The 13,484-nt window shown below is 39.7% G+C and overlaps 1 protein-coding gene across 5 annotated transcripts in view; it reads right to left on the bottom strand.

Annotated features, from left to right (window-relative positions):
• The window catches only part of LOC112047808 (serine/threonine-protein kinase ULK3), a 26,683-nt gene extending 14,443 nt beyond the window's left edge, over positions 1-12,240 (bottom strand). The window contains exons 1-8 of one of the 5 annotated variants that reach the window (XM_024085061.2): positions 12,017-12,240; positions 10,758-10,915; positions 8,870-8,954; positions 8,001-8,055; positions 6,755-6,842; positions 3,608-3,723; positions 2,469-2,566; positions 1,280-1,432 (exon numbers count right to left, since the gene is read on the bottom strand). In XM_024085061.2, coding sequence (XP_023940829.1) covers positions 1,280-1,432; positions 2,469-2,566; positions 3,608-3,723; positions 6,755-6,842; positions 8,001-8,055; positions 8,870-8,954; positions 10,758-10,915; positions 12,017-12,103 — 840 coding nt within the window. In that variant the 5' untranslated portion in view covers positions 12,104-12,240. Of the gene's footprint in view, positions 1-1,279; positions 1,433-2,468; positions 2,587-3,607; positions 3,724-6,754; positions 6,843-8,000; positions 8,056-8,865; positions 8,955-10,757; positions 10,916-12,016 lie in introns of those variants that run through there. The other 4 variants (XM_024085060.2, XM_052890455.1, XM_052890453.1 and 1 more) reach the window with 4 other exon arrangements.
• Positions 12,241-13,484: the final 1,244 nt, after the last annotated feature.

Genomic DNA, 13,484 nt, shown 5'->3' on the forward strand with positions numbered 1-13,484 from the left:
TAACTTGTGAGGCGGAGGATGAAATCCACACCTCTTTCGGTTTCTACACGACATCGTACCGGAACGCTAAATCGCTTGGCGGTATGTCTTTGCCGGTAGGGTGGTAACTAGCCACGGCTAAAGCCTCCCACCAGCCAGACCTGGCCCAATTAAGAAAACCTCAATCATTAATTAATAAAATTAATTAATAAAAGTTAAGTTTTATCTATTTTCCAAAAACGCTGTCGTTGAAAGGAATAAAACGTCAAGCTAATTAATAACTAATAATTTTGGCAAACACGTTTTGGTTTACGTGACGTCACGAATTTCATTTCATTCTATCATGGCCGACATTTGCTCGTATTGTCAAAAAATATTTAAAAATTAAAATTTTCATGTATTCACGTATCAAAAAAATATGATAATCTTTCTTAATCCAGTAGAACGATAATGCACAATTATTGACGATTTAAAAAGAAGTATCAACTGGCCTTTTACGAAAATTCTCGTAACTATGGTGATTCCCATGTCTGTATTTAACGAGATTCCGGAAAAACTGTGTGTAAAAGCATTTAGATCGGTTTAAAGCGAAAAATCGTACATTATTTAGTTTGACGTGTACACTTCCACTTGACTTCTAAATGTGCGACCGGTCGTATCCGTTACGTGACATGTAAAAAAATATAAAGTAAACTAAGGGCAATAGGCGAGCACAGTATCATGCTCCGCGCGATAGAGGAATATAAAGATTGTTTAAATGGCTCACAACGGTAGATTAAAACCGCATTCCCTGACTGTCGGCTTCTTCAACGCAGACGGGCTCACCGATAAAATACTCGCGGGCAGCGAATGGTTAATAACAATTTTAAATGAATATCAAACCGAATTAATAACAAAATATTCAGACCCCGGGCTCACACTTATTGTCACAACACAAAAATCAAATCTCTACCGCTCCTTCCTTGATGACGTCACCTCAATATTCTTCTAACAATTTGTTCAAACAATTGTTTATATTTTGACGTGAGTCAAATACCCTATTAAGAGCGCGCAGCGCGTCGGTACGATATGGATAAAATTCGAAGCGCAAGCGAGACGCCGAATTATGACTTGCGTGTATTTTGTATAGTCATAACGAAGCTAACACTTTGAAATATCATTTACCCAAATATCAGGCTCCTAACTTTTCCAGAATCTGAGATCCAGAACCATTTGTAACCACCAAATTACATATTGCACACTCTTAAATCAGCTTGAACAGGCGAGACCCCCCCCTGACCCGTAGGGTCGACTCTCTCACCTTGTTGTAGTTCTCCTTGGACGGCATGTGGTCCAGGTCGAGGTAGGGGTGCGCGAAGAACTCCTCGTACGAGATGCGCTGGTCGGGCTGGTGCCGCAGCAGGCGCGCCAGCAGCTCGCGGCAGCCGGCCGAGATGCCGGCGCTGGCGGGGACCTGGGGCACGGAGACGGACGTCACTTACCAGGGTCACGACATCTCTGGTGCAGGCGGCGTTCTCAACAGAGAGGTCCAAAATCAAAATGCATTTGTCTTTGTCACCCAATATATACGTCAGTTTAGAACTGATGAATTGGTCAGCTATTCAGAGTAGTACTGAAGAATTGGTCAGCTATTCAGTTTACAATGGGAGAATTGATCAACTATTCAGTTTGCAATGGGAGAATTGATCAGCTATTCAGTTTACAATGGGAGAATTGATCAGCTATTCAGTTTACAATGGGAGAATTGGTCAGCTATTCAGTTTACAACGGGAGAATTGGTCAGCTATTCAGTTTATAATTAGAGAATTAGTCAGCTATGCTTGTAATCTAAGCATACTTGGAATAAATTAATTTTGATTTTGATATATATATATTTGAACATCCTCAATGAAGAAGGTCGCGAATACACTAAACCCTAAACCAACAAGCTTGTGTGAAACGATAGATGAGAATGTAAGAAGCAAAGTAAAAAAAGTGATAACTTCTTATAAGAGCGTAAACCGCTTCGTAACGTAACGCGTTACGGCAACTCTATATCTAGCTTCCCTTTCCCTCACGCATCGGCAGCAGGTTTAAGTCATCACTTCTCCCGAAACGTACAGGTTTTTATATTTTTTTCTGATTTTATAATGGGTCTTCTTAATGGGACCTCAGCGGCATCACCGGGGCTTTGGGCGAACGCAGAAGCATCGCCTGATGGTGCCCGAAGGCAGAAACCGAAGAGATAGGCAGAACAACTCTGTAACTCTCCTCTGAGACAGGGAATTCGGCTTAGAGGGCTATTCTGGAAGGTGTTTCGGCCTCTCAGTTCAGACGCCCCTGAGATCGTGAGTTAGGAACCCATGTCCAGGTGACGTCAGATGTCGGAAACCTCGTCGTCGCCGGCAAAGACGCTGGTGTTTGTTGCCTGAGAAGCGTTGTTGGTCGTGATGTCATCGTCAAGGTCGTAAGTGTGGTTTGATGATGTATGAGTTAAACGTAAGGGGTACCTCTATAGGCGCCTGCCGTTGTATCTTGTCCATGAGCTCGGCGAAGGTGGCGGAGGAGTAGGGGGCTCGTCCGAACAGGCACTCGTACATTATGACCCCTGGAACCCACGGGGGCAAGCTAAAAAGTTTGTTTGTGTGAACGCGCTAATCTCAGGAACTACTGGTCCAATTTGAAAAATTCTTTCAGGGTTAGATAACCCATTTATCGAGGAAGGCTATAGGCTATATATTATCCCCGTACTCCCACGGGAACGAGAACCACGCAGGTGAAACCGCGCGGCGTCAGCTAGTCATTACTTTATGATTTTAATGTGGTAGAACCCCTGAAAATAAAAACTACCACAATTTTCCTTTATATCTTATCACTGCAGTAATAGAGATTGCAATGTTACTTTTGGTGCCCCACTGCTGGGCACTGCTGGGCAACATAAGACTATTCCCTTCATGAGATATCTTGTAGCGCACGTTAAAAATAATAAAACATAATAATAAAGTGTGTGTCAGCTGCGACGCACGAATGGAGTTTACTCTTTCAGATCGACTGTCTAAATAGTGTATGTTGTGCAGCATACACTATCTACGTCTCAATACATACGCCTGAAAGTGAAAGGTGCGCAACCGAGGAGAAGCAGCCCGCAGAATAGGCTGGGCACAAAAACGTAACGCTGTCATTCGTTCAAGTCGATTCCTAAGGAGTAAACTCCATAAAGCCTAATATCTTACAATTTTGCCTTATACTCTATACTAGCGGACGCCCGCGACTTCGTCCGCGTGTAATTTAGTATCCCTCGGGAACCATGGATTTTTCTGGGATGAGTAGACTAAAGTAGTCAATGTGTTAATCCAAATTTCAGCCAAATCGGTTGAGCAGTTGCGGCGTTAACGAGTAACAAACATCCATACAAACTTTCGCGTTTATAATATTAGTAGGAATTTGTGTTTTATCATATCTATGTGATATCTTGTAGCACATCTTACGAGTAGGCCAATATATTCATATATATTGGCCTACTCGTAAGCCTTCGGGCCCCATCAGGCGATGCTTCTGCGCTCGCCCAAACCCCCCGGTGACGCCGCTGAGGTCCCATAAGGAGCCTACGGCACTTACACAATCAGAAAAATAAAAGAATGTTTCTCACCCACGCTCCACAGATCGACCCTGGCGTCGTACTCTCCCAGCAACATCTCGGGCGCCATGTACAGCGGGGAGCCGCGCACGGTGCGCGCGGGCTGCTCCGCCATGTGCTGCGCGAACCTACGACACACTCGTGAGAAAAACGAGTCTTTCAACTTTTTGCAACTGGAGAATTGGTCAGCTATTCAATTTGCAACGGGAGAATTAGTCAGCTATTCAGTTTACAACGGGAGAATTAGTCAGCTATTCAGTTTACAACGGGAGAATTGGTCAGCTATTCAAAATAAATAATAAATGATTTATTGAGCAAAAAAACACATTTTTATACAGAATAGGTTGAAACGGCAGTTGTGCTAAAATCTATAAAAGATTTTGTGTTACAACCACCATCTCTTCACGAACGAAGATTACAATATTTTTAGCTGCAGTACAAGTACAATTAAAAACTATTAAAATTAATTAAATTAAATAAACTATTAAAATTAAGTTTATAAGGTAGCTTATATAATCAAATTTATACATAACTTATAATTTTTCCAATTTATATATAATTTGAGTTACAAATACAATTAAAACTTAATATATGTGCATTTGTAATTTATACCAGTTTTATTTTAATAATTTAAAGGTAGCGTATGCGTATGTGTGTGTGTGTGTGTATGTGTGTGTGTGTGTGTGTGTGTGTATGTGTGTGTGTGTGTGTGTGTGTGTGTGTGTGTGTGTGTACATGAGAGTGTGCGTGCTAGTAAGTTTAAGTTATTATCTAAGAATCTTTAGCAATTTTTCAGTTTCATCGTAATCTAATGTTTGAAGCCAGGTTTTAACATTGATTCTACAAGTATTGTTAGTCAATGAACGCAATTCCATTACTTTGCTAGCTACATTGTACAGATGCTTTCCAAGAAATGATAAATGCTTTTGAGCAAAGCTGGTTCACAAATTTTGTCTTTCCTCCGTCTGTATTTAATATTATGTTTAAAATTATTTTGTTTATGTTGACACATTATAATATTAAGTATAAACAATTGCCTAACTGTTAGGACTTGACAATGGCTATATAGATCACGAGTAGGGTAATCAAAAGGCCTACATGTAGCTACTTTTAGAACCAGCCTTTTAAGAGGAAGCATGTGAGATGTACAAGCTCCTCCCCATGCAGTGATACAGTAAGTTAGAATGGACTCACACAGTGAAGTATACACACATTTCAAGGTCTTATAATCAACCACACTCCTTATGTTCTTAAATATAGCAGTTAACTTCCTTACTCGTTGAGTGACAGTATTGATATGTGGTTGAAAGGATAGCTGGCTATCAATTATCACTCCTAGATACTTCACTGTACGAGCCATTTCCAACGGTAGGCAAGAGCATTGAGTATAATTTCTAGTAAGACATACACTACAGTGAGCTGTCAGTTTAAGAGAAGGATTGTTAGTCAGAGATGTGTTTCTTATGCTGAAGCAGATATATTTACTTTTAAGTGAATTTAGTGTAAGCCTATTAACAATGAGCCATTCATTGACTTTATTTAAACCTGTTTGAGCTGTGTTATAAACTTCAGTCCAGTTTTTACCTTTGAAAAGAAGAACCGTGTCATCAGCATATGTTATTATTTTTCCATTAGCCAACTGTATGTCGCAAAGGTCATTTATAAATGCCAAAAATAAGGTCGGTCCGAGGATGCTTCCTTGAGGAACTCCATAAAGAATGTCTGATTCGTGACTTACGATACCACCCACTCTAACACTTTGTTTTCGGTTCCTCAGGTAGTCACGAAAAAGATTGAGTTGCCTACCCCGGATGCCTATTTGTTCTAATTTTTGTGCGAGAAGATATGGACAAACAGTATCGAAAGCTTTGGCCAGGTCAAGAAAAATCCCTACAACTTTCTGCTTCCTATCCAAGGCATCCACAATAAAATCTGTAAGCTCCCCAACAGCTCCAGAAGTTGACTTTGCTTGCCGAAAACCAAACTGATTGTTAGAAAGAAGCTTTTTAGCCTCTAAGTAATTGATTAGTCTTTTATTTATGAGCCATTCTAAAATTTTAGATAATGTAGGTAAAATCAATATTGGGCGATAATTATTGATTTCTAATTTATTACCAGATTTATGTATAGGTGTCACAATAGCTTTTTTGAAGACGTTGGGAAATGTACCACAATTAAAGCTTCTGTTGCAGATGTATGTTATAAGAGGAGTCAGAATATCTTTAAAACGTTTCACAAACTCGGCTGAGATATTATCCCAACCAGCTGTACTATTGTTTTTGAGACCATCAATTAGATTTCCAACTTCTGCTTCATTAGAAGTTTGCAACGGGAGAATTGGTCAGCCATTCAGTTTACAATGGGAGAATTGGTCAGCTATTCAGTTTGTAACGGGAGAATTGGTCAGCTATTCAGTTTGCAACGGGAGAATTAGTCAGCTATTCAGTTTGCAACGGGAGAATTGGTCAGCTATTCAGTTTGCAATGATATAATTGGTCAAGTATTCAGATATTTCAATATCAGATTGGTCAATAGCATGGGAGAATTGGTTGGTTCGGCGACCTGGGCGGCCTGCTAAGCGTCTGGAGCGAGCTCGGTTGGCTGGAGAGACTCCGGCGGCGACCAGCAACAAATGAACCTACTTATAACGGCCAACCACTAGTGATCAAGTGCGGAAAAGGTCCAGGAAAGAAGAAGAATGTTAGAAAATTAAATAAGAAGGTATTTGTATTAACAGATATGCTACATTATATGTTACAAACAACCTGGTTATAACTGTAGTGTTGTCAATATACGTAGGTACCATGACGTATAATGACGAGTCATTCTTTGTTCTTAAAACTAAACTAAAATATACGAAACTAAACTAAAATAAATAAATAGATTTAAAAACGTATATTGACATAATTCATAAATGAAGTTATGTCAATATCCGTATAGATAAAATATTGATGTTTGACTATTTTGTTCTTGTTGGAAAGGTATAAAAACGTGGCTTCATGGATGAGGCGGGCTCAGTTTTTGTGATTATAATCGAAGAGTTGTGTTATTAAAGTGGTGTGTTTGTGAACCTCGAGTTTCTTTTCTCGCCACCCCTAACAAGAAGCAGCAACATGTATAGAGAGATGAGGGGGACAGTTCCCAGCGAGGGGCTCTCACCCGAAGTCCGCCACCTTGAGCGTGTGCCTGCCGTCGCAGTCCCTGTGCAGCAGCAGGTTGTGCGGCTTCAGGTCCATGTGCACCACGCCTGGGGACAGTCGCACTTATATTATCACCATCATTAGGATGAAGATCATCCTAATCATCATCATCTCCTTACCCTTATCCCACATATGTGGGGTCAGAAAAATATGTCAATCTTTTCCATTCGTCTCTATTACTCGTCAACTCATCATCCATTTTTTTTACACACATGTCCTCTTTCACACAATCCAACCATCTCTTCTTTCCTTTCAATGCTCTGCTCCTATTGATGCCCAAGAGTATGAAAAATAATTGTACCAAGTTTCGTTAAAATCCGTCGAGTAGTTTTTGATTCTATAAAGAACATACAGACAGACAGACAGACAAAAATTTTACTGATTGCAATTTTGGCATCAATATCGATCACCCCCGATAGTTATTTTGGAAATATATTTCATGTACAAAACTGACCTGTCTACAGATTTATTATAAGTATAGATTTATATAGTCTACTAGTGACTGTTACAGTATTACACTCAAAAATACAAACACAAGGCTCTGTACAGTGTTATTAAAGCAGACACTGCATGTTTATTTCCGTAAGATTAAAATTATCATCATAACAGCCGATGGAGTCCACTGTAGGACATAGGCCTTTTGTAGGCCCTGCACCTGCATCCAGCGAATGTCTGCGACTTGCTTGATGTCGTCAGTCCACCTGGTGGGGGGTCGACCGACACTGCGCTTTCTGGTGCGGGGTCGCCATTCCAGCACCTGGGGTCCACAACGGCCATCGGCTCTTCGAACCATGTGCCCCGCCCATTGCCACTTCAGCTTCGCGACTCGTTGAGCTATGTCAGTGACTGGTTCTTCTGCGGATCTCCTCATTTCTGATTCGATCACGCAGAGATACTCCTAACATAGCTCGTTCCATCGCCCGCTGTGTGACTCTGAGCCTTCTTATGAGGCCCATAGTTAGCGACCAAGTCTCGGAACCATAGGTCATCACTGGCAACACGCACTGTTGGAAGACTTTTGTCTTCAGGCACTAAGGAATTTCGGATGAAAGGATATCTTAATTAAAATTATATTTACAAAGAAAAACTAAGAAAAGTGACAACAAGAAAAATTCACAATTTCTAATTACAATTGCTGGATTATAATCTAATTTTTCGTTGGAGGAATTATTCTTCTTCTTCGTCTATCTACATTCTACACTCACCTTTGTCTCTCAGAAACTTCAAAGCTGACGCCAACTGTTGCAAGAAGTACAGCACCTGGAAATTATTAACATAATCAAAATCTTGGCTTGGTTTACAAGCACATTTGAATTGAAGTGATTATTTGTAGCGATTGTAGCTGTGAAGAGTCAGCAATGATTCGCTTAAGCTACCTTGCGGTGATAGTGGCGTGCCCAGCGCATTTAACTAAGGTAGGCATTGCAAGCACTAATTATTATCCAAAATAAAAGATTACAGTGAATTTTTACATGCAAATTGCATGTTATAATTACACACATGAATACAAATTGCATGTATGAATGACAAGAGTTTTGGGCACAGTGGCGTGCCCAACGCATTTAACTGAGGTAGGCTCTGCAAGCACAATTTATCCAAAATAAAAGATTGTTTCATTACGAGTTTACACAGTGAATTTTTTACATACAAATTGCATGTATGAATTAATGCTGAGAGGTAAGAGAGTGTTGGGATTTTTTTTTATTCTTTACAAGTTAGCCCTTGACTACAATCTCACCTGATGGTAAGTGATGATGCAGTCTAAGATGGAAGCGGGCTAACTTGTTAGGAGGAGAATGAAATCCACACCCCTTTGAATTTCTACACGACGTCGTACCGGAACACTAAATCGCTTGGCGGTACGTCTTTGCCGGTAGGGTGGTAACTAGCCACGGCAAAAGCCTCCAACCAGCCAGGCCTGGACCAATTAAGAAAACATCAATCGACCAAGCCGGGGATCGAACCCAGGGCCTCTGTCTTGTAAATCCATACATACCATTGGGCCACAGAAGCCGTCAATAGTTTTGAATGTGAACCAGCTCTATCTCTGTAGCAATGGAGACAACTCACTAACTTGCTTCTCCGGCACTCGTCCGTAGCGTCGGATGTACTTGGACAGGTCTCCTCCGCAGCAGTACTCCATTATGATGTATATGTTTCTGTGAACAAAACAACACTTGAGTTTTGTTTTGAGATTTCAGCCTGCTTGTTATGACCCCTGTAGTCCAGTAGGCTGCAACGACAGCAATGTTCCAGTGCTCTGCGCTCATCTAACCGTGGACGGCAGAATGTGCTTGCTCAGCGCCCTACATACTCCGTTGCGATGGATTCACGTAGCGATTTACGTAGTTAATTACGCAAATGAGTATCAATATAAAAGAGGAGAACACGCTATGGAAGGCGCTCTTTGATCAATCTCCTATGAATGGGACATCTGGTTAGGATTAGGCTCTCTATATTTCGATCGCCGAAATTAGAGTTTTCTAGTAGTTATAATTTCATTTTGTAATAATTATAATATTGCAAAATGTCGTAATAAATAAGTATAAAATCATACGCATTTGCATTCTTCAACCCCCTAGCTGCCCCAAAACGTAAGTTGCTTGACCTCGGCCTTGCTAGAACTGCAAAAGTTCTATAATATAATGCATATCTAAATGTTCTAGTAATCTGGACAGTGAGAATAACATGAGCAGACAAAAACAATTACATAACAATAGAAGACGGAGTGTTGACACATCATCATATCAGCCGATGGAGAGATAGAGGACATAGGCCATCTGTATGCACTTCCAAACATCACGATACTGAGCCGCCTGCAGCCAGCTAATGTCTGCGACTCGCTTGATGTTATCAGTCCACCTGACGGGGGTCGACCGACACTGCCCGTTCTAGTGCAGGGTCACCATTCCAGCATCTTGGGATCCCAACGTCCATCGGCTCTTCGAACTATGTGCCACCCATTTCAGCTGCGCGATACATTGAGCTATGTGGGTGACTTTGGTTCTTCTGCAGATCTCCTCATTTCTGATTTAATCATGCAGAGATACTCCGAGCATAGCTTGTTTTATCACTCGCTGTATAATTCTGAGCCTTCTTATGAGGACCATAGTTAGTGCTGACATGTCACAAAGGAAATCCCTAAAACTAATGTCACCCTACACTCAATTGGTGTTATTACAGGTGCTGACTGCTGGCTCCACCATGAGTGAAATTCCGAGCAGTTGCCAGGATTTGTGTTGTGACCAACAGATGTATCGTTAAGTAGCTTTTTCAGTATCGATTAACACTGCTTAAAACCCAATGCTTTTTTTTTATTTTTTGTTATTAGATCTTAGAACCAAAGGACATGTCCCAAAATGGGCCTTTATTAATTAAAATTTATAGGCAGGTCGATAGTATTTTTTACGGATAGAAGATACAAATTGCTGTTGAGAAAATAATTTTCAGAATTTTTGGAACCCGCAATAATTAGATAAATTTTTTTTTTGGTTTGCTATCTACAAATTAAACATAGACAATACAGTAAAAGTGTTCAAAATAGCCAATACAAACACCTGGAATTGAATTGTTATCTGGTGTAAGATGTCAATGTCATGTAACATCGTCAAATGTCAATATATACAAGTTAAAAAGAAAAACGTCACGAATGCTATGTGCTGATATGCGAAAATCACTGACATTCTGTAAGGGTGTGTAAGTTATGCATGTTGCCATGATAAAAATTCTTAATTAATGTTGTCAGCTAACAAAAAAAATAAATTTTATTAAATTAATTGAAAAAAAGTTTTTAAGCCCTATATTTTATGTTTTTTTAAGATAAAAATAATTTGTTCTGCTTAGTTGACACTTGACAAGGCCCAGCCTCCATACAAAATTGGGACATTCAGTCCCATAAGATTCGTTAAAAAGAGTTTGTACAGTAATAATGAACTCAAAGTATAGCTTGTCACCCGGTATACCTGTCGTCCCATGTAAACTCCTTCATGTGCACTATATGAGGATGTGTCAGAGACTTCAGCAGACGGATCTCTGTGACCAGGTTGACTACGGCCGCTCCCGAGTGCTTGATGCGAGACTTGTCTATGCACTTCACTGCTACTGTGGTGCGGGCACCAATCTGCAAGATTATTTTATTCTACAATATAAATCACTAGCCAACACTGCACAGTTTCCGAAGTACTTCATCTATGTGGTTTAATAACATTTGATCCTCTTCAGTAGACATAAGAAATGCCATGGACCTGCCAATGCATAGCTTTAAGCAATGTGTTAAAAAACATTTACTTAGTCGAGGGTACTACAACATTGATGAGTTCCTCAATGATAAAGGTGCTTGGAGGCCGTTGGATCAGCTTCCACCAAATTATAAGAAATTTTAATCTTGTCATCAATTGTAAATTGTAATATTGTATGATTTTTTTTTAAAAGAGCAACTGTTGAGTTTCTTGCCGGTATCTTCTCAGCAGAACCTGCCTTCCGAACCGGTGGTAGAATCTTTACAATTAGTCAATTGACGTGTCAAAAGTGCTTGTAAACTGAGCCTACTTGAACTAAATAAATTTTGAATTTTGAAATATAATATAATAGTAGACTATAATATATAATATAATAAATGTTCTTTTTCCTGTGGGCCGCAGGACGGAATGTTTATTATAACCCGCCGGGAACACGGCGATAAAAATTATATTTTATCGCCGTGTTCCACTCCAAATATAGCCTATACCACTCAAGGATAGTGTAGCTTCCCAGCAGTGAAAGAATTTTTCAAATTAGTTCAGTAGTTCCAGAGCCTATTCAAAACTTACAAATAAACAATGAAATATTTCCTTTTTATAATATTAGTATAGATTAGCCATGCCACTGGGTTTATTTAACACCAAATCAAATATTTATCCACTCACTGAATGTTGGAAGAACATGCAAATACAAAAAAATGTAAATCTCTTAGTCTAGAACTGGGAAGTTGTTGGTGTTACACTGCCATGTCTCAGAGAGCATGTTAAGCCATCATTACCGGTCATTATCTAGTTAGTGGCGATAACAGATCGAAAATAGTGGCACAATACACAATACAGGATCTGAACTGCTAAACTATTAACTAAACTGCCTTTATTAACGTTTTGTGGTCTTGTAAATGAAAATTGAGCTCCTCTTTGCAGGTTTTTGTGGTGTTTGGTGCATTTAAAATAGTTATTAACAATAGTCAATCAATGTTTACCTTGGTATAAGCCTTGTACACGGTGGAATAGCTCCCTGAACCGAGTTTCTCTGTAACCACGTACCCGTCGATCTTTGGGAAAGACATTTCACTTTAAACTGTTCGTTATTAGCATTAATATCCTTCTCATTGATAATGATAACGATCATTTATAAAATATAATCTTGAATTCGCAAATTTCTGAGTACACAAAAAAGCGTCAAGTATTTGTTATGACTTTTGAATTTTGATGACAACTGACAGTTTAAAATCACTGTTGCCAATGTCTATTGTCCTAATTCCCCACAATACAAAGCGAAATTTCCTAAATTCGGGGAGGGGGGGGGGGGGGAATATACCTATACCCTGCAAATTCCTCAAATGAAGGAAATAAATGAAAATAATGCAGTTATTGACAGCCTCCGTGACGTGACGTAGTGGTATGCGCAGTGGATTTACAAGACGGAGGTCCTGGGTTCGATCCCCGGCTGGGCCGATTGAGGTTTTCTTGGTGGGAGGCATTGGCCGTGGCTAGTACCACCCTACCGACAAAGACATACCACCAAGCGATATAACGTTCCGGTACGATAACGTGTAGAAACCGTAAGGGGTGTGGACTTTCATCCTCCAACTAACAAGTTAGCCCGCTTCCATCTTAGATAGCATTATCATTTACCATCAGCTGAGATTGTAATCAAGGGTTAAATTGTAAAGAATAAAAAAAAATGTTTTTACTGATATTTTTGCTATATTATCGTAATTAAATTTTTTCGGAATAAGTTGAAAATTACACTGATTTTATTGACTATTATTATTTTTTTATTAAGTCTCCTAACTGTCGTGTTGACTATACATACAGAATTAAATGAATCCCCACACATAGAATCAACCAATATCCACATGTGGGGAATGGTCCAAAATTGAATTAAAATTCCCCGCAATTCGGGGAATTCCTCAAAAGTTTGTAACGCTATCACAATGTATCATTTTGTAAACAGCCATTTTCAAGCCTTCTATCGCATGAGAGTTTTTTAACGTACGTTAAAAAGCTCTCGTGCGAATGAGGGCTAAACTTTTGAATCTATCAGTCAGATTGTCAGAAGCGTAATTTTGACCCATGACCGCTTCCCGCGCGAGGGCGCTAAGTAGCGTTAGCAGTTATCACCATTGCACGACAGAAACCGAAACCGCATTTCTGCTTCAGTCTCAATTTTGGCAGAAACTGAAACTTCCACATATTCTTGGTGATATTTTTTTCCTAAGAAAGAAAAACTTTAGAATTTAGTTTTCCACAAATCCCTCGGGAACCATAGATTTTTCCGGGCTAAAAAGTACTTAGCTTATGTGTTAATCTAGGCTATAATATATCTTAATACCAAATTTCAGTTAATTCGGTTCAGTAGTCGAGGCGTGAAACTTTCATATCATCAAAATCATCAGTTTTCGCAAATCTCGGGAAATCATGGTTTTTTTCGGGATAAAAAGTAGC

Source organism: Bicyclus anynana, chromosome 27 (genome assembly GCF_947172395.1).
Source record: "Bicyclus anynana chromosome 27, ilBicAnyn1.1, whole genome shotgun sequence".
Lineage (NCBI taxonomy): Eukaryota > Metazoa > Arthropoda > Insecta > Lepidoptera > Nymphalidae > Bicyclus > Bicyclus anynana.